The 26,460-nt window shown below is 34.3% G+C and overlaps 1 protein-coding gene across 1 annotated transcript in view; it reads right to left on the bottom strand.

Annotated features, from left to right (window-relative positions):
* Positions 1–11,478: 11,478 nt before the first annotated feature.
* The window catches only part of LOC121392397 (probable myosin light chain kinase DDB_G0271550), a 31,547-nt gene continuing 16,565 nt past the window's right edge, over positions 11,479–26,460 (bottom strand). The window contains exons 10-12 of the mRNA XM_041523624.1: positions 13,105–13,258; positions 12,002–12,176; positions 11,479–11,688 (exon numbers count right to left, since the gene is read on the bottom strand). Coding sequence (XP_041379558.1) covers positions 11,479–11,688; positions 12,002–12,176; positions 13,105–13,258 — 539 coding nt within the window. The remainder of the gene's footprint in view (positions 11,689–12,001; positions 12,177–13,104; positions 13,259–26,460) is intronic.

Below are 26,460 nucleotides of genomic sequence, written 5' to 3'. Positions count from 1 at the left end.
TTGTGAACATTTAAATTCACTTAGTTAATAGACAAATTAAATGTAATAATACATAAGTTTACAGATACACCTCAAGCATTTACATGTGATTATAATGTACATAACAAACCTGAAAGGTAATGAGTCTCTGTAAATTCAAGTCAATTTCCATCTAATAAATCGAGTTTTCTGATGATGCCAAGAATAACCAGTAGTAACAGACTCATTAAAAGACGTGGGTGGCAGAGAGGAGCAACCGAACCAGTCTCTCTGATATCGCTGTCGTTCTTCTAGAGTACAAGGTTTACAATATGTGGAGATGAGCGTTCGTATTTAGGAGTAGAAAGGTTCATGTAGCTTCTGAAAAGCAGCACCACCATGATGAGGAAGACGATGTCTTTTCCACACTCTGTGGTCAGGAATAGAGAAAATGACCTGATTAGAGAATTAACAGATGACAATGTTGCATGTGCATGTCAAATACAGAGAGACATATATTTCATAATAAAATAATCCTTCTTAATTACCTAAAAATGTTATTACAACATCAAGTACAATATTCTAAGGGTAAATATAGTATACATGTACATGTATACTGTATACAGGTTCACAATATCCCTGACTACTAAATCTAATCTCCAACAAACCCGTAAATTCTAAATTCTGAAAACTGTGAGGATCAGGAATTACAGTGACACTTGAAGCCATTGCTGCAATACCAATAATAATGAGTTAATTACTGTAGAAATATCGTACGCTCTACTCAGAAAACATAGTAATTAGGTCTAGAATTACAGTAAGTAATCCAATACATAAAGTCTGACCTCGTCACATAATCTTCTACTAACAACAGCACGGAATCCCATGTTCTTCCAAAGTTGATCTCGATGGTAAAAGCAATACTGGATACTTGGTTTCCATTCTTTGCCTAATGCCCATGAAAAGATTTCATACTTTGTAATCTTCATAATCTTCTTCCATATCATTAGCTAAATAACCTATAATAGACACAAATGAATGAATGGATGGATCCATGGATGAATGTATGTACGAGATGAAGGGTGTATGGCACGTGATGGATGCACAGATAACTAAATGGATTACATAGATGAATGGATGTACCGATGAATGGGTGGATGCACGAATGGATGCACAGATAAATAGATGTGGATAAATGATGAATTCACGAATGGAGCACAGGTCAATACCATGGATGCATGGCTGCTTTGGTGGATGGAAAGATAAATAGCTGAGTTACATATGGTCCTATTAAAAATATCTATAGGTTTTTTAACAATCTGAAGATATTTTCAGAAACAAAACACTATTTGATGTATTAATGTTATCACTGCAGAAAAAGTATACAATATTGAAAGCTAATTTGTGCCTATACTGTCGATTAGACATAACAATGTGAAATGCATCAAATTTGACTGATAATAATTATAAACAGAACCATAGGTGTTGTAAGGTAGAGATATAGAGCAGCTCAAACAAAAAACAACAGTTATTTGTATATAATTATATAATTTATATTATACAATAATGTATAGCTAGTCAATTACAGGGCCTACCAAAAAAGATAAATCTGTGATATTGTTCGATTGTGAGTCTTGACCTTCTGAAGTAAAAATATAGATCATAGCGGAGTAGACTAGATTATTAAGTGAGATGGGCAGAAGGAGAAAAGAGAATTATCTCATAATTACACATAGTACTAATTACTACTCTCTTATCGGTCTATGTTCGAACACAAGAGTTCAACCCGAGAAAAGTCTTGAAGTACAGTTGCATATTCACATCTGTAATGAAATACAAACCAATATTTGTGTTAATATGTTATATGGTGTTAATATAGTGTAATTTTTTGTATTATAGTAAGATACTGGTAACTTGTTCATGCTACATTTTCAATAATAAATTTTACGTACCAAACAGATTAAGAAATACAGCAAGCGTAGGCATCAATCAATTCGTGGTATTTTAGTGCTTGACATGAGGGCACTGTAATTTGTAACTAAAAGAATATATTGTGTGTACAGGAATCCAAACGTACTGTTGTCAGACTGGCTGTACAGGTCAATATTAACCTGTATGTCCATACCTGTTTCCAAACTGCATTGACACTGTTGGGACATGGTATTACTATCTTCTCTGACTCGCTACTTTCTTCAGTCTCACTATCCAGCCTTGTAATTTCCAACGTAGACAACCTGAGGGAAACACTGGTCGGATTGATGTAGCAGACAACGGCATAGTGTTTGGTCGAGGCTTTCGGCGTTTTGTATGTATAAGTTTCGCTTTCAGTAGAAGTTCATAGTGAGGCGTTCTAATTTGCTTAGCTTGCTTTGGGCTCCTTAACTCTCTGTGCATTCTCTGATAAGTGGTATTGAGCTTTTGAACAGTGGCTTGCAGCCTGTAACCACGTGGTCAAGCCGCGCCTTATTGACAAACAAAAGTTAAAAAATTTTGACAGCACCTATAATCCTATATAGAGTACACCCTGCATGGTATCCATAATAGAGACATAAATCAAAAAACATTATTTAAACTATACTGATTCAGGTTTTGATGTGCTTCAATGTAAGCTTGTAGGAGTCGAATCTCCTGTAATGAGGACGTTCTGCCCTCGCAAAAGTTTCTCTTCCATTATCTCCATGCTTCTTGTCTATCTCTTCAGGAAAGTATCCCATAGCACAATATAAATAACCTGAGAAAAATATACATGCTAACTCTAAAAAGAGCATTTCCTTTTTACAGGAATAATTCACTATTTATAATTTATTTATGCAACATGACACTTCTATTCTTAATCAATCAAACCATCCTCGATTTCCTGAATCTTGAAACGTCCATTTCCTCAATTCCAATACACACATTATCATACTTGCTCCAGGACAGTGGGAATAAGCTTGATAGAAACACAGCTTTAGCACATTATAGGTCTACCAACTCACCTAGAAAGAGAAAGGAGCAAGCAGACGGTTATACAGGAAATACATGTACATGTACAACTGAATTCGTCAATCAATTTAACTTTACACATAATATTAGCATTGTTAACTAAAAGTACCAAACAAAAAGACCTCAAATTGCATATAACACCTCCAAAATGCCGGACCCAGGGTCGATGGCACCTGGACACACTTCCTGTTAAACAGTGATCTAATACGATGCAATATACCATGACTGGGTCATCTAGGCACTCTCCTTGCCCCTGACCGATCCACAACAAAATGGTGTCTCTGCTAACCTCGCTCTCACAGCAAAAAGTAATGGTTAATAAGGTGATTGATCTTGATAAAGTTCCTGTCCAAGTACCGACGTAAACGACCACTGATAAAAGATCGCCTTTCAGAGTCTATGAGCACTTGCAAGTAAACACGAAGGATGAGGAAAGATTACTGAGCGGCATCATAATGGCATCTCGTTAATATTTTAGGTGTGTTGGATGATGCAGACTATGTATGACAATCAGTATGACTCTTAATATAATGACGCATTCCAGAAGTGGTGCAAGGTTGGTACAGTTTGGACAAGAGTAATCTGTGCGGACAGGTCTTTCTAATCTAAGATAAACTATTGTTAGACAGAGTACACATAGAGTCTAAACCACGATTGGAAGATATTAAAACAAGAAAATGCATGCATTGTTTAGGGGAGTTGGCTGTAATAGATAATCGTTATCCTCATTAGCAGTTAGTGAGGCTATTGTTTGTAAGGTCAGTTTGGTTGGAAGAACTTGTTGGATTTCAATTTTAAGACCATTCGAGATTGTGACTTTGATCATTGGCCAAAAAGAGTTGGATTGAAAGAGGTAATCAGAAAGAACAACAAGAGAAATAAAGCTAGCCTTCGATCAGGTTTGATGTTTGGGAAAACCGTTCATTGGTAGGTCTTAGTCCAAGCATGTACTCCACAAAAACATTGTGCTAGCCTGTATGTAGCGTCATTACTAACTGCTGGGAGTAATCTCAATTGAAAGGTTGAAGCAAAGCTTGTCTAACAATAATTGCCTTTTTCTTTAAGGGAATCAAGCTGTTGATAGATATTACTGTGAAGTACCATAAAAAAGTGCAAATATTGTGTTTTGTAAATGTCTGCAGTATCAATAGATAGGCAGGAAGTGGTTCTCTGTGTGGTGTATATCAATTACAGTCTGTGATAAAATGTATCAAATAGTTAATTCAAAACTGTGTGCCATGAACACATTAATATAGAACCATAGATGAGTCTTTAGGGATCGGGAGAGAACGAACTCTGATTAAAAGACCGTCAAAATGAAATGCTTTCAAATGAAATGACAGTGTAAACTCTTGTCTACATGAGAAGGCATATTTAAACTCAAAGATTTCCCCCACCTATGAACTGTCACAGAAAAGGGGTGTATCTAGGCAGTGGTACCCAATTAAGATCTTCTCGTCAATTCAAAGTATCAAGGTTGTGATGAATAACAAGATGATGCATTTGAAAGAAAATTAATGAAAAAAAAAAGTGTCTGAAACAAGTTATAGAGACTAGGCATTACCAATCATGACACGCTGCAATAATTAGTATCCATATGGTGGAGAACATGTCGTTAGTAAAAGTGAAGAAACTGGGCAAGGTGCTCCCAGAAAGGGAAGGAAACTGACTAGAATACATATCGTACAATAAGGGTCCCTCACCAATGACCAACGAATCCAGGACATCATCATACAAGGGACATAGTATCAGGGTCATCATCATCAGTGCTGACTCATATTCATATGTACCTGGCAGACAAATCATCTGTGATCTCGATGACATTCTAAGTGCATCTCCATGCCGCAGTAGAGAGAAGTCCATGAATTAAAACAAGTTCAATATCCTCAAGTTCTTCTTGTCTGTAATGGAGTTGTCTTATGTGACTTTCATAGAGGGTTAGTTTTGTTCAGCTTTGCTTTCAAAAATTCACTGGTATTGCTAGTATTAAAAACTAAACACTAAGGGTTGTGACGGTTTCTTTTGTAACCAGCCATTGCCATCCCAAAGCTCCCGTCTTCACCAAACGAGGATCATCTGAGTTCCAAAACTCTTCAATGTGCTCCTCGGTCCTTTCTGTTCGAGGATAATAGGTGTGTTCTGGAATGATGTCTGAAGGGACAGAGCAAGTTAAATTCTATCAGAGCTTGAAATGTTGCAACAGCTTTCTCTGTTTGGCCTATTTGACGAAGAAGAAAATAACAATAAAAATTAAAAGAGAAAGTAAACGTTTCTCAGCTTCTTCTTCAGGTTTGTGAGACAGTATTTTCCTATCTAAAATAGAAGCTACAGTGGAAATAGCTTTACCAAACAAACTGAATATCTGTCTGTGTTTGGAAGAAAGAGAAACGGGATATGCAAAAAACTCAATATTTTTAAACCAGAGCAAGGAGCGATGAGGGTTTCATAAAAACAATGTGTTTCATTTTCCTACTAATTTCTCAGTGTCCCAAATGTTCCTCCACTAATTCCATGTATCCAACAATAAGCTCAACAGAAAATGGATTATTCTCTAAAGCACGTTCATATATTGCTACTTTTCTCTCCATCAATGCTACCTTAAGTTTCTTCCTACTCTCCGCTCTTTCTCTCCTTCCACCCATCCAGCAGGTCCAGCTGTTTTTCCCCAGAATGAAGCTTACATCTTGATATTGGATAAATTCCAACCACATGAAATGTCATGTGGGCGTTTGCAACAAAACTCTGATTATAATAACTGGTTTTTTTTCATAAGATACACCTCAGGAGTTATCAAAGTCTCATCTTTGTCTTTCTCTTCAGTCGTCGTTGGTTTCTTTTGGGGAGTTTCAAGTAGCAACACATCAAACGTGACTCAATGTTTTTCCCTCTGTGTGTCTTCCTGTCGATCATGTAGAAAGAGTTGAAACTTTAGCTCTGTCGTTTTCTGTTGGTTCCAAAGCCTGCAATTTGATGGTACCCCGCGTGAATGCAGACTTTGATGCTTCTTCCAAACACGACTACGTCTATCAGTAAATTTAAATGACAGATTTCTGTCTAGCCCCAGACATAGGTCACCAAAGTATCTCCGATATGAGGCTTGATCTCCACTATATAGAGTATCATAGGAGAGATTGGTGGCATCAGATTTGGTGTCCAATCGATAAGCATACTTTTGGATCTAAGTTTGTGTCACTAATCCATATAGTATCCGGTTTTAACGGATCTGATTTTAATGTTTTATGGAAGTACTACTAGAAGATTTTTAAACCCTTTTGTGCTTAGATTCTTTCTTCCTTTTTCTTTTCTCTCACTCTGTCATCTTTCTTTTCCTGTCATGATGATGGCTATCTTTTCTTGAATGTTTTCTTGTGGGATATAACTCTAAGATGAATCACTCGCTGGGAGTCATGCATGTGATGATCATGTGACTTGTGTCTGTTGAGATGGGTTCGTGTTTATAGCCTGTGGCTCTTGTCTGTAAACTGGTATTTATAAGCCAATTACTTTGAAGAGCATCACTATGCTATATATTTAGACAGAGAAGTATAAAAGTAATAGATGAATAGATCTGCAATACTGCATTGCATTATACAGCTTATATAATGACTATATGTGACCAATCTACACTAAACCTGCCTGCAACCTCCTTCATCAACTCATCCATCTATCAATATATAACCTAATCCATTTGGGGGGGGGGGGGACTTCCATACGTCCTCAGTCTACATACATAAATACATACACAAATAGACATATGCACTATTTTACAATTACAGTACACATACCATTGTGTTTAGAATGATCATCAGCGGATGCAATAGAGATTTGGCAGCTGGAAACATAGTAATATTGAAGATAGCCTGAAAAGTGAAGTGGTGTGCTATAATTAGAATAACTCAAATCTAAATAATGCTCACTTTCTCCAAGCGGAATGCTTCAAATAATGTAGACGACGTTGTTCAAGTATGCCCTTTATTATACCAGCTGAATCCCAAAAGGACTCAGCTATGCTGGATATATTTCAAGTGGGGTGAGGTAAATAGGAGAACTAAATTAAACCAGAAATTGGAAATCTTTTTTAATTGAGCTATTCTTTATTTTTTATAGGATCACAGTTTCTATCTTAAAATATGTTACTAGCTGACAAAAACATGAAAAATGCTAGGTAAATTAATTTACACATATATATGTGCATGGATGTGTTAATCATGTGATGGGTGTGGTCATAGTTATTAGTCTAATTATTTTTATAGTATAGACTGTGATTGGAAATTTATAATCACAATTTACGAGAATATGAACACATGTGAAGAAAGTATGCTATCCATGCATATACGTGTACATTATTGTGCGTGTATATTATTGTGTTTGTATGATTTTCTTACAGAGATTGACGCAATGTAAAGACTTACCGTCATTTTTAATGGAGTTTAAGTCACTCCTGGTAGCCGGAGAATAAATGAATGGACGATGGATGGAGTGATGGACGAATGATTGATGAATGGATGGATGGATGGAGTAATGGACAATGCATTGATGAGATGGATGGATGGATGGAGTGATGGACAAATGCATTGATGTACATTAAAACTGACAATCTTTTTAGGGTCAAGTATTGCAAAGTAACTCTCCTGTTGCTCCTCCCATACTCCACCCACTTATTATGCCCTGTATAATTGAAGATATTGAGAAAATTGGATGGGCATGGTATGAAGTGAGCTATGTTAATTATTTTTCATTTTCTTTCTAGATTATCTCATATTGATCCATATTTCAAAGATTTCAAAATAGTTATAAAGTCAGTTTGCTTAGAAAAAGTGAACATATCCTCTTTTTAGTGATCCAGGAAACAGAGAACACACTCTATCTGTTCATTTAACAGACAAAGTAAGAGAATCCAGGGATGGGGTCAAATGCATTGAATAGTATTTTAAATACAAATACTTCTAGCAGGAATGTATTTCAAATACAATACTTTTAAAAGCTATTTAACTACTTTTCAAACTATTCTTTGTACTATCCCAGAACATCCCCATTATTTGCTTTTACATGTAATCAACTACTCATTACAAAGTATTGATTACATCTAATAAACACAAGTTCTTCAAATGTTTTGTCACAGATAGTGTGTACTTGTTAATACTAATAGGTGTTAATATATCTTACATGGTAATACATTCAAATGGTAAAAGTACAAATATCCAAAAAAGTATTAAAATATAGCTAATCAAGTCCTCATGTATTTGATCCTAAGCCTGATTATATACCAGTCTTCACCTTTAAACACATAATACATGTACATGTAGAAAAGTTTATTTATCTGCTTCAATCTGGGAATTTAATACTTTATAATAATACTAATTTTTACATATAATATAATATATATATAATACCTATATATATATAATACTTATTATAATTATTATAATATATATGGTACTTTTTAATACTCTGTCACTCATTGTGTACTAAAACTAATTTATAAAATACTAGTACTATAATAATAAGACAATTCTTTACAGTATCCTATCATTGCTCCTGTTTGGAATGTCTCTCTGCCTCTTCCCTTTCAACTTCTTGGTCTTCATCTGGGTAACTGACTGAGTTACTACAACAATTTGAACAAGTAGGTAATATTGTCTATATATTGTAGATATTATGTAAAAAAGATGTCAGGCATTGGTTTCTCTATCAAACATTTTGGGAGTACTACAAGAAGTTGATTCCCATACCTGGTTTTGGAACCTGAGTCTCCATCATTTTCGTGTACATATCGTCGATTGGTAATAGGTCAGCTATTCTTCATGAATATTATTATAATCTATTAATAGTAACTAATTAATTAGTATAAGACTGTGTACAAATAATTCTAAAAACTATTTTTAATTATTAACTATTTATTAATATTTTGATTGCAGGGACTAACCTATCTATACAAGTGGACCTTGACCCTCTAAACCCCTGGAACTACCTGAATGTGTACTCTTAGGACCAGACCATGGTAAATCACATGTTATTATAACCATCCATAGCAACAGCTATGAATGTTAATAAATATAATTATATGTTGGTGTGGTGTAATTTAGTTAGATCAGAGAGAGAGGGGAGGATAGAAGGGAGAAAGATAAATCATGACAGCGCACTAATCTACCTTCAATCTTCTCTAGATGTAGCCCCTTTAAAGAATAGATTTTATTCAGAAATGAAATATTGGTAAGTACAAGGATAGAACTCTTTATAATAGATGTGTTACCAATCATAGAGACATATAAGATTAGTTCATTTGTGTTTTTTATAATTGGTTTCTAATTGCTAGTTTTTAGCACCTTGTAGTACCTAAATTTACATGTAAATGGATGTTTGGTATTGAAAAAGATATATGTTGATTATCTAGGACTCATCATTGTCATTGTTAAGTAATTTACGAAATACTCTGTTCGTGGAGTTTCCTTCTCCATCTACAACAAAGAAAGAGGTAAAGGGAAACTTTGGGCATGATGTTTACTCTCTTCTCTCTCTCTTCTCTCTCTCTCTCTCTCTCTCTCCTCTCTCTCCCGTCCCTCTCCTCTCTCTCTCTCTCTCTCTCCTCTCTCTCTCTCTCTCTCTCTAGGAGTTCTCTTCTGAGTGTGGTATCCTGTTATTATCATAGACACACAGAGACTAGCCACAACTCCAGACATTACTTGCAACATACTCATTGTGGTCAGACATACCATCATTCTTGTCCTCTATGAGGTCAAGTTATCCTCGCTATTATATACAAGGAATGCTCATCAGCAGCAACCATATTACTACATCTCATTTATGTACATAATGCATCTTTTTATATAAGTATAAATATGTCCATTATATTTAAAGTACAGTGCATAATATGTGTGTGTGTGTTTGCATGTAGTGAAATATGATACAATTACCAAAATACTTTGAATATTCTTTCTCCTTTGATCTACACAATGATATACACACTTATAATGGACATGTTTTCTACAATGGACATGTACATTTCTATTATGGATACACACTTTTCTACTAAATGGATGTACACAGTGGTTTAAAAGTCTGCCTACAACTCGAGAGAACTTCAAAATATTATTTGGAGAGTGTCCATATTGCAATTATGTAAGTCCCAACTACACAAATACATGTAACTGTAAAATATATTAGAGTTGAATAATATGATTTGAAAGACTCTTATAAATGCGACCCCTTCTCCACTTCTAAAGATCAAATTACAACCATATCCAAACCACATGTGCATATTGGTACATGTACACATGTACAAATGAATATACATTTATATAAGTACCCTGTACATGTACATACTTATTGTATTTCAATCCACTAATTACAATTTTTCAAGACATGTGGTTTTAACTCTATTCCCCTGAGAATGTTAACTTACCCATTGTGAATTAGTTGTACATATGGAAAAATATAGGGGCTTGGACAAAGTGTATTTTATTTAAGTTTATTGAGTTATTGGTAAACATTATATTAGATATGTTCATTGTATATAACACTAGACTTTTTCTTTATAGGGTATTAGTATATCGTCAAGAATTGATACTGTCATCAATGATGTCTTAAACAGCAATATATCTAGGACTTTATTGTGTCTGAATCTTATATCACTTGTTCATTACAACATACTTAAACCTTCTGTCTCTCTCTCTTCCTATCTCCCTCTCCCTCTCCCTCTCCTTTTACTCACACACAAACACTCATCATATACCACTTGTTTAGTTTAAGATAATTAGTTTGAATAGTGTGTCTTTCACAAATCACTTTCATATTTTTTGTAGCTAATGACACACACACACAACACCCACATCAAAAGCCCCTTCCACAATATATCAGAGACTAAGTTATGTTTACATATATAATATAGTAATACTAATATAGTTGACTTCATATGAGTGAGTTATATAACATCTCTCTGTTTTACATAGAAATATACCTGTAAAATAACATTTAATTTTTATATTCACTAGTAATAAACAAAATCTCTTATATATATATATATATACTAATTCTGTTTCTGTATAATATTAGCTTAAGATATGTCACTGCCTCATTCACGGTTGTTTGTAATTATAATTGTAGTTGTGTACACTGTAGTAACTGCTATGTTATATAGTGTAATGATTGTACACAGATTTAATGCTCTGGTTTGTCATATTGTCCACATCAATGGCAGACTTACTGCATGCACAATATAACTTGTCTGTTGAGTTCATAGCATAAATATGTTTAATTTATCTGTTGTACTTTACTAGATGATGAATGAATGGTACAATGATTGATGAACAAAGTTTTTTTTATAATTTTAACACTTCTCATATCATTGTTAAAAAATCGTCAATGGAAGACTAAAAATTATGTGCAAAATCTCTAGACAAGAAAAAAGTGAAGGAGACATTATACATACATGACTGACTAAGTTCATACTTATCAACATAACACTAACTCAAGATTTTTCTCCATCAGCTGGGAGGCTCTGTTTCAGCTGGGAGTTTCTTCAACTTTATTGTTCTTCTACTGGAGTTTCTTCAGCTTTAGGATCTTCTCCTGAAGTTTCCTCAGTTTGGGTTCTTCAGCTTTAGGTTCTTCTGCTGGAGTTTCTTCTGCTTTGGGTTCTTCTGCTGGAGTTTCTTCAGCTTTAGGATCTTCTACTGAAGTTTTCCTCAGCTTTGGGTTCTTCAGCTTTAGGTTCTTCTGCTGGAGTTTCTTCTGCTTTAGGTTCTTCTACTGGAGTTTCTTCAAGATTTAGGTTCTTCTCCTTTGGGTTCTTCTACTGGAGTTTCTTCAGCTTTAGGGTTCTTCTGGTTTGGGTTCTTCTACTGGAGTTTTCTTCTGCTTTAGGTTCTTCTACTGGAGTTTCTGTCTTCAGATTTAGGTTCTTCTCCTTTGGGTTCTTCTACTGAGTTTCTTCAGCTTAGGTTCTTCTGGTTTGGGTTCTTCTACTGGATTTTCTTCACTTTAGGTTCTTCTACTGATAGATCTCTTCAGCTTTAGGTTCTTCTACTGAAGTTTCTTAACCAGCTTTAGGTTCTTCTACTGGAGTTTCTTCAGCTTTTAGGTTCTTCTCCTTTGGTTCTTCTACTGGAGTTTCTTCAGCTTTAGGTTCTTCTCCTTTGGGTTCTTCTACTGGAGTTTCTTCTGCTTTGGGTTCTTCTACTGGAGTTTCTTCTGCTTTAGGTTCTTCTGCTTTGGGTCTTCTACTGGATTTTCTTCTGCTTTAGGGTTCTTCTGCTTTGGGTTTCTTCTACTGGAGTTTGTTCTGCTTTAGGTTCTTCTGCTTTGGTTCTTCTACTAGAGTTTCTTCAGCTTTAGGTTCTTCTCCTTTGGTTTCTCTACTGGAGTTTCTTCTGCTTTGGGTTCTTCTACTGAGTTTCTTCTTCAGATTTAGGTTCTTCTGCTTTGGGTTCTTCTACCTGGAGTTTCTTCTGCTTTGGGTTCTTCTACTGGAGTTTCTTCTGCTTTGGGTTCTTCTACTGGAGAATCCTCAGCTTTGGGTTCTTCAGCTGGAGTTTCTTCAGCTTTGGGGGTTCTTCAGCTTTAGGTTTCTTCTACTTTGGGTTCTTCTACTGGAGTTTCTTCTGCTTTTGGTTCTTCAGGAGGGGTGGCCGATTGTCAGGGTGCCCCAAATAACCTGGAGTTTTCTTCACTACTCCAATATCAATTAAGCTGTAACATGTGTCTAAAATAGTTGATTTCACAGGTCAGGTGCTAAACACAAATCAGCCATTGCCTTTAGAAATATTGGTACTTCATTTCCTTCCCTTCAATAGACTTTGCAATTTTACCTCGCATCAATGTTTTTGGAGAAGATCCACATTCCCACTTTTTTCAATGGTTTTGATGATGGTTACCCATTTTGTACCCTGAGGTTTGAAACTCCTTTCTGACCCATGATACCCAGTCTCCACATAATTTAAAGAGTTTCATTAGCCAAGGAGATATCGGTATTAGCGAGTTCATTTTTTTTCCATAGCTACAATTATGGCAGGAGCCACCTCTGCCTGACGTCACTAATGGCCAAAGAAATATTGGGTATTTGAAGGTATTTTGTTTCGCAATTAATTTAGTTATCATTTCAATTGATGAATTATTAGCTGATGTTTTGTCAAAACTGGCCGCTATTACTACTGCAGGACATACTGGTGATTAGGTCGAAAGTTTTTGTCTTCAAGGTTTTTCATGAAATCCAATGCAGCTCTCTGCTTTTTTAGTTTACTCTTTTCATATGGCGGGCATGCTTCTTCTGCTGACCAGTCTTCTTCCGTGTGAATTTTTACTGATTCGCCGCCTAGGCCTGCCGAAACAGCAGCATAGAACTACAAAGCACGACTCGTTTCACCGTTCCAGCTTCATAACAAGCTCTTAGGACGCTTAGCGTACCTTCTACTGCAGGGCGAATGACTTCGTCTTCATTTTTTCGGTGGCTTGTTAGGAAATGGCGAAGCCAAATTAGCACGAACGTACAACCTCTAACAGCCTCTTTCCAACTCTCATCGTTTAAAAGATCTGCTCAACTAACTCTCAAAGGTCAGCAGCGTCAGGCACAGTTCCATCAAGGACGTACTTTGCTTTCATTTTTCGAGTCTCTCACTGTTTCCTCGCACTCGATACTTTCCTTCTTGCAGAAGTTTGGCTGGATGACGTGAGTGGCGATAAAGCCTGAAGCACCAGTTACTAATACGGACAGGAGTTCCAGCGATCGGGTGATTTTAGCTGGAACTATTCTTTGCGTATTTATAGGCGTCCTTCTCCTTGGCTGCTCCGTCGTCAGTTGCCCCCTTCAGCACCTGTAGGCTCCTCTGATCTTCGTTTTTATCAGAGGTGTTTCCTTAGCTATTTCTTCAGACCATGGTAAGGCTTTTAATACGCTTTAAAAATCTGTCCGAAACTGTACAAATAATTGTGAACTGTTGATTGTTCATTCGTAGCGCTGTAGACACTAGCCACTCCTCCTTTGATGAGTCCGCCAGTTTTATTTAAGGGAGGGCTAGATGCACATACTATCCTTTTGAGGCTAGTGAAAGTGATCTGTTAAATGAAAAATCATGGAACGAGGCTGTTAGGGAATGTAATCACTCTCCCATGTCCCTTGCTAGAAGTTTGTGGGATGAAACATGTAGTAAATATCCAACTGTAGATGGTACTCATAATATGTATTTATCTGGGAAAGTTAAACATATACTTGTTATCGTTCAAAACTTTCACAGCTTCATCAGGTTTGACTGGATTGTGAGTATCTCACTGAGACTAGTAGTTGTTAGGTCGTATTATCCTAAGTATAAATATACCATATCTACTGAAATGAAGAGTTTTTGGAGATCCAAAACTATAAGTTCATAACAGTATTTGATTCAATGTCCCTTACTTATTACCTCAAGTACAACCCCTGGAGGCAAACCAGGTTACGCCAATGAATATCATATTTGAAACACTTAAGATAACATTTATATATTTTTATTTGAATTGCTTCAGTTCTCAGGTTTTCATACTTTGATTCCTCGATAGACCCTTTCTTGGGAACACTACCTTTTTCTAAATAAATTGTCACAAGATTCAATGTGGGTTTTGGGGTTATTGGACATCACGAGGTTGAATATCCAACGCTGTCATCATCTTCGGGTTATGGAAAAAGCTATCACCGCCTTGGTTAGGGTATATTTTGCGTTAAAAGGCTGTAGTAAAAACTTTAAAAAACCACGTCATAGTTTTTAGGTATAAACAAATGAAGGATGTTGGTAACCGTTGAGTTCCAATTCATTCTGTATGATGTCTGCCATTTCTCTCATCAACATGGCATTTCCGCTTACCACAATAGTAGCGAGTTACTGGAAGCTTGAGGTTTTTTCCATAGCAACAATTTGTGCTTTAAGCCACTCACGAACATCAGTAACTAGAAAGTTTAAGTTCAAAAGGCCAGGTGTTTATTAGCAAGGATTTGTTCAGAAGCAATGTTCAAGTTGAGTGTGCTTGATGGTGTCAGAGTGGACCAACACAATGCCCCAGAAGGATGGTTTAACAATTCAAACTTTTTGTTATCTTCTAATTTTCTCCCTCAAAGCCCAAGCCGCTTTCTCTGCACGTATTTTACCCCATCTTTTCATAGGATACCACCATATAGCTCATCTCCCCAGTCAGCTTCAGTGTGTCATGACCCCCCACGACCCATCCAACCTGCTGACTAACGTGACAGTTGAGCTGGGTAAGTAACAATGCGTTTAATTTGTCCCAGCTTCAGCAACAGCCTTGTAATATATTAATTGTGCCGTTCACATGCACGGAATAAATTACCCACATTTCATTAAGCTCAACAGTTTCAAGAAGGCATAGGGGAGGCAACATGTAGACGCGTGGGGTACATCCCTTAACAGCTTCTGTCCCTGGCTTCCCCTCGTTCAAGATCACCTCCACTAGTTCAAGAGGATAGAACATCATGTACTAGATCTTGAAGAGGTTTGACTTTAGCTTCATTTTGTGAGACTACGAACAGTACCACGTACTTTCACTTGTCCTCCAGTAAGTAACTGTTGGATAATATGAGTTAGCTATAAACCAAGGCTCCTGTTACCAAACTTTAAACGAATAGCTGTTTCTACAGGCATACCCCTATATATACCCCGTCTCTAGGAATGGGTGGAGATTCTCGTGCTTTGAGGTATATAAACGCAAAATTTGCTTTGGTGATACACTTCTATCATCCAACGTAGAATGGCTGAAGCAGCTGTCGACTCTGTCCCTCAAAGTGCTGGTAAGGGAGCTATCTGGTTTTATAGCTATAAGCTACATATTATCCAACAGTTACTTTACTGGCGGACAAGGTTAAGTAAGAGGTACTTTCCCGTAGTCTTCAAAAATGAAACTAAGAGTCAAAACCTCTTAAGATCTAGTTCCTGATGCTACTTATCCTCTTGAACTATTTGAAGCAGATCTATTAAATGAGGAGTCATTGAAAGAAGAAGCTGTAAAGGGATGTACCCATGTCTCCATGTTTGCTTCCCTGTACCCATGCTTGGGTGTCGAGATGAAAATGAGGGTATTATGCCTGCAGTGAACGTCACATAATTTTCTTAAAGCTGTTGCTGAAGCTGTGCAAAACATTAACTGTGTTGTACTTACCAGCTCAAACTGCTATGTATCATCAGGTTGGATGGGTCGTGAGGGTCTATGTACACACTGAACTGACAGCTGATGGGGAGATGAAAACTATATGTGGTCCTATGAAAAGAGTAAAAATACGTGCAGAGAAATCTGCTTGGGACTTTATGGAGAAATTAGAAGATAACAAAAGTTCTGAATTGGTAACCATCCTTCCTGGTGCCTTTTTTTTGGTCCCACTCTCTACCTTATGCACAAGCGCCCGTGGACCTTCATGGAACAAAATCCTTGCTAACCAAACACCAATGCTATTGAACAGTAACTTCCAGTGATCGATAGACGTGATGTTGCTAAAGCACACATTGTGGCTATGGAAAAACCTGAATCTGCCGGTTAATCGCTACACATACACCCCCTTTTAATTAGTGGAAGAAACACGTTGTTTGAACGAAATAGAAGAGGTGATTGATGCTGAGTTCGGGGTCCTCAGGCTACAAAATAACCTTTGTGTTGTTTGCACCCAACCCAATGACCTGGGTTATTAAGTTTCTTAAAATTTATCTTAAAGCTATTTATATCCTCTCCTAGTCGGGGGATGCTTTTCAGTAACTGAACAAGGTTAAAAAGAGATTGAGGGTATTCAACCTCATGAGCCACAAATACCACCATCAGTGATTCCTTGTTACAGCCTCATAGAAAAAGGTATTGTTCCCAAGAAACCAGGCTATCGAGGACCTCAAGGTACAACTGATCAACCAACAGCAGAGACCCGGGAGGATCTTGACGAGCGAACCTCATTCTAATGATTTGTGTAGGCAGCACCAAAACAGAGGAGACTCAAGATAAGACCCTCACCCTGAGGAAACCAAAGAGAAAACTAAAGGAGAAGTCAAGATGACCCTCAACTTGTTGAAGAAACAGCACCCCCAACAGCAGAAACCAAAATAAGACCAAAAATCCCTGAACAACCAGTAGAATCCAAACTCCTTAATTAATAACTATTAAAAAGTTCACTCTAGCTGTTTTCATTTTCATTTCAAGTAACTGCTCCGTAAGATTTTGTTTTAATGTAGAATTTTTGCACATTGTTTTAATTTTTGGGTGTTCTCCTGAATAGACCCCCTGGTTAGCATAACCTCTCCTTTCATTCAATATAGCTACTAACTGCGACAAGATTAGTTAGTCCATGCAGCAACTAAAAACAGATGCATTAAAAATACCTGTAGTTCAAATATATATTATCAAACTATACATATTAGTTGAAGCTTGTGGCCCATGGAGCTCCTTGATAATAGTAAAATAATCCACAAACTTTCCCTCCTGTATATAGTCAAGTACTATATTCCAATGATATTGAATTTAACTAACCTGGTCATCATGATTTGTTCTATCAATTGATATGTGTAGTATATATACACCCCCATACGAGAGAACCATAATCTTGAATTAGTGAATGCAAGCCCTTCAGGTTGATTTTTCTTAAAAGCCGTCTGACGTTACTGACAACCCTACAAAATTAAAAAAGATTGAATGAATCATTTGTTATATGCATACTTGTACTCACGAGGCTGATCCAAGTAATTATATTTACATGTGCTTTAGGAGATTAGTATAAGGATAGGATCAAGAGGAATTCCATCACCTACAGGTAATATTATTATATTATTTGATAAATGCGAAGTCGTTCATAAGACCTTTCGATCATAGGAAGAAAACCCCCCCCCCTGGCCATATCTCTCATATATGTGTTCAAGTTCCCAACCACAGAGATCAACACTGTGATATTCAGAATAAGACTACTTTTCACAAATTTATACCATGCAAATAAATTTGTAATTGCAAACGAAGATTTACACCATTTTTTGAATATTGCCAGAATAACATACTTACATAACTTACAGGCATGCCAAAAGGATTAACTTTTTCTTTGGTTTTTCCATTTTAGATTGTAAAAATTTAATAAACATATATCTGACCATATTGATAAAAAGATTTCTAAAACCATATTCATGAGTCCATTGTAGTCCTAAACTCGACCTGTGATAGATTATCGATTTATAATTGATCATAATAATACTAATGCTTACCACCATATTTGGAATGCAGTCGTCAATATCAGATTGAGGCAATACACAATAGGTTTTTAGACCCGTGTAATAAATCCAAGGTCGCTCAGCCAATGCTCAGGTGGGTATGGCTTTCCCATGTTTATAATGAATAGTATTTAAATGAGAAATAATTCCATAGAATCCAATTAAAACCTTAATTCATTTTCTACCAATATAGTGGGTTTTTCACGTTTTCAACTAAATTCGAAATTATAATAATAGACTCTGTTGAGAACATGATAAAAATGAGCACGACCCTTCCAACGTATAACAATTATAACAAATAAAACAACATTCAAGATATCTATAATACATTATACCTGCCCCATATGTGACCATTCTTTTTAATACTGGGCCTGTAGAACATATTTTCATGACCTCCTGGCATACTAACGATTTCTATAATCTGTAAAGTTCTGAAATAACAGTATCAAGACAATAATTAAATAATGAAAAGATAATAGAACAATGTCTTACTTTAATACTCTTGGTTTCTTTAAAGTCATATATGGCAGTTTTGTCGGTAACATCTTCTTCAATATAAATTTATCACCTTTCCTCCCCTATCCGATTATAAATTAGAAAATTTTAATGTACGTAGACCAGTCCTTTTTTATTAACCCTCAAAAAATAAGTCATATGCAAATCTCCATACATGTAGTATAAGCATCAACGTCTCCACTGTGACTCATCTTTAATACGAGACAAAGATTGATCATTGCTTTCCAATCTCCATATAACAGAAATTAGGGAATAAGTTGGACCAGTTCCTAACGTCGGAGTGTATACTGTACTCCATTTGATGAGAACCACCATCTGTAGTCTAGCCTATAAGGAAACAAATTAACTTAATATATTCTACATACCATATTTTTTGAGGTTACGATTCTCAGGACTATCATTCACGTAACTATAATACTTCCACTGTAAGTTTGATATTGTCCCCAGTTTAGATATGTTAGTTGAGGTGTACTTGATTTAGGTACATGTAACCATTATTGTAAACCAGTGAGGAAGATGTTACTTAAAGGTCCAGCCAGGGTCACAGAATCCGGGATATCCGCTGAGGAAGAGATTAGATAGTATTGCAGATCATTGAGCCTACCAGTATCAGATATGTGGATCGGTTCTTGCATAGAGAGCCTGCTGCTAGTTGAAACAGTATCATATATCAACACTATAGACAGATTATTGTAAATTGTCTTCATTTTTGAATTACATATGCTGATCAAACCTTGAATACCCTGCGTTTCACTGCCAAGATCGACCTGTTTCTAATACCTCGCGTAACAAAAAGAGTTTCATACCCATTTTAAAATAAATGCGGGAAAAAATCATTGTTTTCTTTTCTACTGTATACCAATTGTTGACACATTTAGAACTATTACATGCGTTAGAAACTGGGTACACGTGTGGCATCAATTTAATATTACAATTTTTTGGCAATAAATGATTACTACCATACTGTCTATTAAATTTCCTTGTAACATGTCCACAAGTAATGTAACCTTTGGACATACAATCATTAAATGAAGTTGTATTCATATCATCAATACAAATAAACAACAAAAAAAAAATCAACAAAAAAATAACAAAAAAAAAATAAATAACAATGAAAAAAAAAAAGAATAAAACTATATAAACAAAAAAAAAAAATAATAATACAAAAAAAAAAATAATTAAATAATAAAAATATTAAAAAAAAAAATAATAAAAAATAATTAAAAAAAAATAAAAAAAAGAAAAAACCTAAAAACATAAAAAAATAAAAAAAAAAAAAAATAAAAAAAATATACATAAAAAAAAAAAGAAAAAAATAAAAAAAAAAAAAAATAAAAAAAAAAAAAATCAACAAAAAATAAAAAAAAATACAAAAACAACAAACAAAAAAAACAAAACAAAAATAAAAATAATAACACAATAAGAAAAATTAAAAAAATAAATCAAAAAAATAAATAAATAAAAGTGTAGAAAAAACACAAAAAAAAAAAAAAAAAAGAAAACATAAATAAACAAAAAAAAAAAAAAAAAATATGAATAAATAAAAATCAAAAAAAATACAAAAAAAAAAAAAAAAAAAACAAAAAATCAATAAATAAAAATAAAAAAAAAAAAAAAAAAAAAATAAAATATAAATAAAACAAAAAAAATAAACAAAAAATAAAACAAACTAAATCAATATCATCAATAACAAAAAAATAAAGAAACAAAAAATAAAAAAAAATATAAAATAAAAAAATCAATAAAAAAAAACCACAAAATAAAAAAAAAATGAAAAAGAGAAAAAATAAAAACAAAACAAGAAAAAAAATAAATAAAAAAAAAAAAAAAAAATAAAAAAATAAAAAAAAACAAAAACAAATAAAAAATAAATAAAAAGATAAAAAAAAAAAAATAAAACAAAAAAATAAGACATAAAAAAATAATATAAAAACAAATAAATAATAAATCAAAAAAAAAAACACAAACGAATAAAAAATAAAAAAAAAACAAAAAAAAAAAAAACAAAAATACAACATAAAATATAACAAAAAAATAAAAAAAAAAAATCATAAAAAAAAAAAAAAAAAAATAAACAAAAAAAAAAAAAAAAAAAAAAAAATAAAAAAAAAATAAAAAAAAAAAAAAAAAATAAAAAAAAAAAATAGAAAAAAAACTAAAAATAAAAAAAATAAAAATAAAAATAAAAAAAAAAGAATAAAAAATAAAAATAAACTAATAAATCAAAAAAAAAAATAAAAAAAAAAAAAAAAACATAAATAAAAATAAAATACAAAATAAAAAAGAAAAAAAAACAGAAAAAAAAAAAATAATACTAAACATTAAATAATATAAACAAATTTTAATTTACTAAAACCAATTTAAAAAAATTAATTCTTTTGGTATACTTAACTCAAAGCCCTTAGACCTATTATATCCTTTTATAAAATAACATAGCATTAAAATTTAAAAACATTAAAATTCAGTGCTTGGTATGAGCATTTAATAATTCTGTGACCTTTTATTTGTAAACTGTTGACTACAATAGTCCAACTATGATAACTACAAAGTAAAGCAACTTTTAATAGCTAGTCTATATAAGCCTTGTAAGCAGAGTATTGTTCTTTTCTTAATATGTTGTTAAAGTCCTATACAAAATAAAAAGATTTCTGTTATTTTCATCACACGGGTATTGTTATAATTTTAACATTAACCACAACTTGTAAGATGCATTTAAATTGATGTCGATTAAACAGTGTCAGAATCTATGTTAATCCAAGAAAATCCTTGATATACTTGAAGATTTCATGGTCAATTCTATTCCGCATAGATCGATACTATCTAAACATCCCGATGTTTAAGTGTTGTGACTGATCTTTTTGCGACAACAAAAAAGATTATTTCTTGAAAAATTGAATGCAATCATGGCAGAATTAGAACTCCTTACTGGATATGGGATTCTCAAAGAAGAGAGTCAAGAACATACATTATGTACAGGAAAGTTTTTCTATCGCTCTGATAGTGAGCAAGCCCTTTCTGTAACAGGTCCACAAAGGAGTTGGAGCCTGCTGCAGAATGGTATTTAGTGTTGTAAATTCTCAGTAGCCTGGACATATCTTTAAAATTTCACTATTCATTTTTTTTTAGGTTGCTGGCCCAGCCTTAAGGTGAAGATTCAAGTAGCGTACATATATAGGATCCTAATACTCATACAAAAAAATGGATTATCAGGAGATCATATACGTGACACTAGTGAGCAACACCTTGCACCTCTTTCTTAAAGTGTGACGAGGGGTAAGGACATATGGGATTGCATGGACCAGTCACTGTCTGGATCTTTTCAAATGGTGAATAAAAACGCATAGATAATACATGTAAATAAGTTGGATGTTTATAGTTGGTGGTATTACTACTTCGAGTGACTAGAGGCTCACACTCATGCGTGCTCGTACAACATGCATACCAACTTTTCTTTAGTCTACTGAAGAAATAAACCACTCACTGAAGAAGAAAAGAAAGAACAATTAGCCAAGTTAGAGAGAAAGAAAAAGCGAAATATGTTGTGATACTATTGAATAGAATAAGAAGAGAGGATTCGACAGAAGGAGCAGACACGAGAAGTACAGAAAAAACAGATTCTTTGGAGCGAGAGAAAGTCCAGGCTAAAACAGGGTCAAGAAATGTACTCATATCAAACATCAAATGAACTCAAAGAAGCCAAGAAAATAGCTGATCAAAATAAAAGAAGAAAATGGAAGATAGGCTTTCTAGTAAGAATGGGAACTGAAACTTGAAAGTGAAGTTAAATTATTTTTGTCTCATATGCCAAAACTAAAGGAGAGATTGCTCCGTGATAGAGCTGAGAGAGCTTCTAGAGAAAAACGCTAAAACAAACTCAAACCCCGAGCCTCAGCCACACCCCTCCAAAGCAAAACAGCAGTAGCGTCCAAAAAAGGAATATGATACGTGTAAATTACAGGTCAATTTTCCCATAACCTCTGTGCCGCTCTTTCTCTCTCTCTCTCCTCTCGTCGGGCTGGAGGGGATTCCGGTTATTTGGTGGGAAGACATATCAATCACACTTCAATGGCTACAGAATACAATGATTTGATGTTAATAAAAGGGTACAATTACTGAACATAACAGATGATGAAACAACCCTTTGTTTCTTATTACTAACCTGTCCACGACACATTTTTCACAGCTGAAAGATCGACTAATGACATTAAAATAACTAGGTACAAAGAACAAAACTATCTTACTATTTGCTAATATCATTCATATTTGTTTCTCTGTTTATTACCATCTGCTGTATTTATCTTTAACAAGACCTCAACATAATACCCTATTTATAAATGTTTGTTGACTCTATTAATCTTGAATGATTCTGCTCCATTGAAAATAGTAAGGTTTGAGGCATAGAGTTTATTGATTATTATATTATTATATTATTATTTATTATTCTTATTATAATTAACACATCTACCTTCATTGTGACTTTCATAATGCACAATTACATGAAGTACTCCTATACATTGGTTCTAAATTTCAAATCCACAACACACCCAGTCTACATGTATACAATACATTTAGTCCTATTTATAGGTAAATACTTGCTGACCTGTTTCTTTTCATTCCTTTCTTTCGTCTAAGTTCTATTTATGTCTTATTCTTTTGATCTTGTCAGTCAAAACAATTGTCCAATTCTTGGTTCTTTTGTTTTAGATCATAGCTACACTTTTCCTAGACACCACACATCAAGTATCAATAGTTTAACAAATGGATCAATGGATTATCAAATAGATCACATAGGTTCATACGTTTATGATGGAGTTACTATATAGCTCCCTTGTTAAATGACATTATGTGTACTGCTCTCATTGAAACCACATTATAAAATAAGGTCAACCTGTGTTTCTTCGTAGGTAAGACTGGTGTGCCTACCACTTGCTTAAAAAAGATATAGTCCTGTTAAACATACCTTCTGTATTAAACAGCATTATCCAGTCCTAGTGTAATATATAAAAGGAAGAGCGTTTTTTTACAAATAACCAATAGTAAAATGTTGTAGCAGACAACGGGTGGGGGGTGGATATATGAAATAGATTACCCCAACACCTATTCTTGTAGTTTGGCTGTTACAAGCATTTTTGTCACACACAGCGCCAATTCACTCATCACTAGCTATACTGTTACTATTAGATAGTCTAAAAAGAATAGCTCATGTTAAAAATCTGTATACAAGCATATCCACGTCTAGATGTTTTGGATTTGTATATTATGTAATATTAGCAGTACTAACAGAAATAGCTCATGTATATCCATTCTTTACTGTACTAACTATTAGTAGTAAGTTAATTAATATTCGTATTTTGTAATAACTTATATTAACACATATACTTCTGATAGCAAAACCACATACAAATCTAGTTAAATGACATTTAATATTGATGCACCTGCACCTGTTAAAAAGCACTAGCTCAGAAGTATGGATAAAATCAAAAAGATAAAATAAGGTTGATTTTCTCCAGCAGTGTTAGTTGTTGAGTGTAGTTGAAAAATCACTGACATGTTTCTACTAATGTACATTAGTCCCATGTTAAGAAGACCCTCTCCCTCCCTCGTAACCAATGTTCATATGCCATCCAACACAGTTCAGCACCTTTGAGTTCATTCACTTTTGTCTCCATGAACCCCAAATAGGTCTGCGCAGTTACATGAAACTGGTTCTTTATTTATTGTCTGAAAGTGAAGGAGCTTGGTATTGTGATCAATGCTATATCCCAGGACAAAGAACTACCTAACCCAGTCCAGAATATCACACTTCTCATAGCTTTTTTGGAATGATTTTGGTACGATCAGTTTAGATTGAATTGACATCCTGAACAGAAAATGAAGACACCAACTTCTTGACATCATTGTTTACAGTTGGATAGACAGAACTGTTTTTTTGATAGTACTGAGCATATTAGCTTCCAGCAACCCATTACAAGAGTAATGGCTGATATCTGGCGAGCATCAAACTTCTCTCCTTTCCTTTATGTAACTAGGTGACTATTGGCATCAAACCGCAATTAGTACGGTTGCTCCCTTGTTATGAAGAGTGATTTAAATGACAGATATGGTTCCCATCCAGTGACTTCTTCTCTAATAGAATCCTGAACAAACAGGGCATTTATGGTGATTTCTGGCTGGTAACCAGGTTGAAAATAAATCCTTGTTCCCCTTCACCAGTGAAACAGAGTTTGACTTTGGATTGTAGTAAAACAGCGAAGTGAGATCACCACCTCCACCACTTGAAACAACGCGTACAGATCCTCCATCTCAGCATTACAAGGCCTCTTCCAGGATATGTACCTCCAGAATCCAGAATGGAACAAGTGCCAGCTGCATTACCTCTATCACAGCACTGTTTAATGGATTTTGCTCTTGTACGATCTTTGCCACTACAATATTAGATGGTTTGTAACAATAACAATACAGAACAGCACATATTTGCCCCAATAATATTGACTGTTTGGTTACTTTGACAGCACGAATGTATGTCTGTAGTTAGGATCACCAGGATTAGTAACTCCGCAGATTGATAAGCACGATGCCCCGAACAAACCTACTAAACAAAAAAAAAAAAAAAAAAAAAAAAAAAAAAAAAAACAGTACCACACCGGCGATTAGAGAAACAGATACCTGAGGCTGCTACAGAAATGAAAACAACAGTAGTAATTGTTGCCAAGAATCACATTACTTGTTATTGGCAATGAGTGCTAAAAAAGACTTTCCAGAAAAGAGTGAACTTCATCTTTCTAACTGTAGGGGCAAATTGACATGTGGACACTACATGAGAGTCGAGGAAGTGCTGGAGAAGCAGGAGAGGAGGGTGACTTCAAAACTGATTATCTAACCTAAAGTGCTCTCTGTAATGCCTAAACTTTGTAAACCATTTTTACTGGTATATATCTGGTTTGATAACTGGTAAACAATGGTTTATACTCTACTTCAGGCTGTAATTATTCTCTCTATCAGTATTGGTACATCTTTTCTCCTCATCATTACAATTTCAGGGGCCAACAAAACAAACACCATGTCAGACACTACACACTAAAAACATTTATTTTAACTCTTTAATGAACAATTCAATGAAGGATGACACACACCACATATATGTACAAAGAAGCTCAACTGACAATTTAAATCTTTCTGCTGATCAAAATTTGTAATAGTCTATAATCATCTTTTAGTTATACCATATTTATTACTACAAGAATGAATATTTTTAACAAACAACTATACCATACAAAGTGATGTTATAATATTAAAACATAATTTTATAATTCAATGAAGGTTTAGCAATAAATTGTGTATGATTTTTATTATTATTATTATTATTGTTTAAATTACACATCTACTTCATATTACTTTCATATTGCCAAAATCACCATGAGTAACTGTACATTGGTTCTAAATTTCAAATCCAACACACACTAGTCTACATATATATCAGGGGTACATTATCCTATTTATAGGGGGGGGGGTACATACTTGCTGATCTGTTTCTTTTCTCATTTCATTTTCACTAGTTCTATTTTACTGTCTCAGTTCTTTGATCTTGTAAGTCAACAAATTTTCAAATTCTTTTCTTTTTCTTGAATCATATTCCTAAGCCAACATCATGGATCAATTGGGGTATTTAATGGAGAAAGGGTATTATAAATGGATCAGTTATAAATAGATAATACGTTATTAATGGATCAATAGTTATCAATGGAGGTCAAGAGTTTATTAAATGGATCAAGAGGGATATATACTAATGGATCAA

This window comes from Gigantopelta aegis, unplaced genomic scaffold (genome assembly GCF_016097555.1).
Source record: "Gigantopelta aegis isolate Gae_Host unplaced genomic scaffold, Gae_host_genome ctg3740_pilon_pilon, whole genome shotgun sequence".
Taxonomy (NCBI): domain Eukaryota; kingdom Metazoa; phylum Mollusca; class Gastropoda; order Neomphalida; family Peltospiridae; genus Gigantopelta; species Gigantopelta aegis.
Note: the sequence above shows the minus strand (reverse complement) of the source record. Positions and strands in the feature narration are given on the sequence as shown.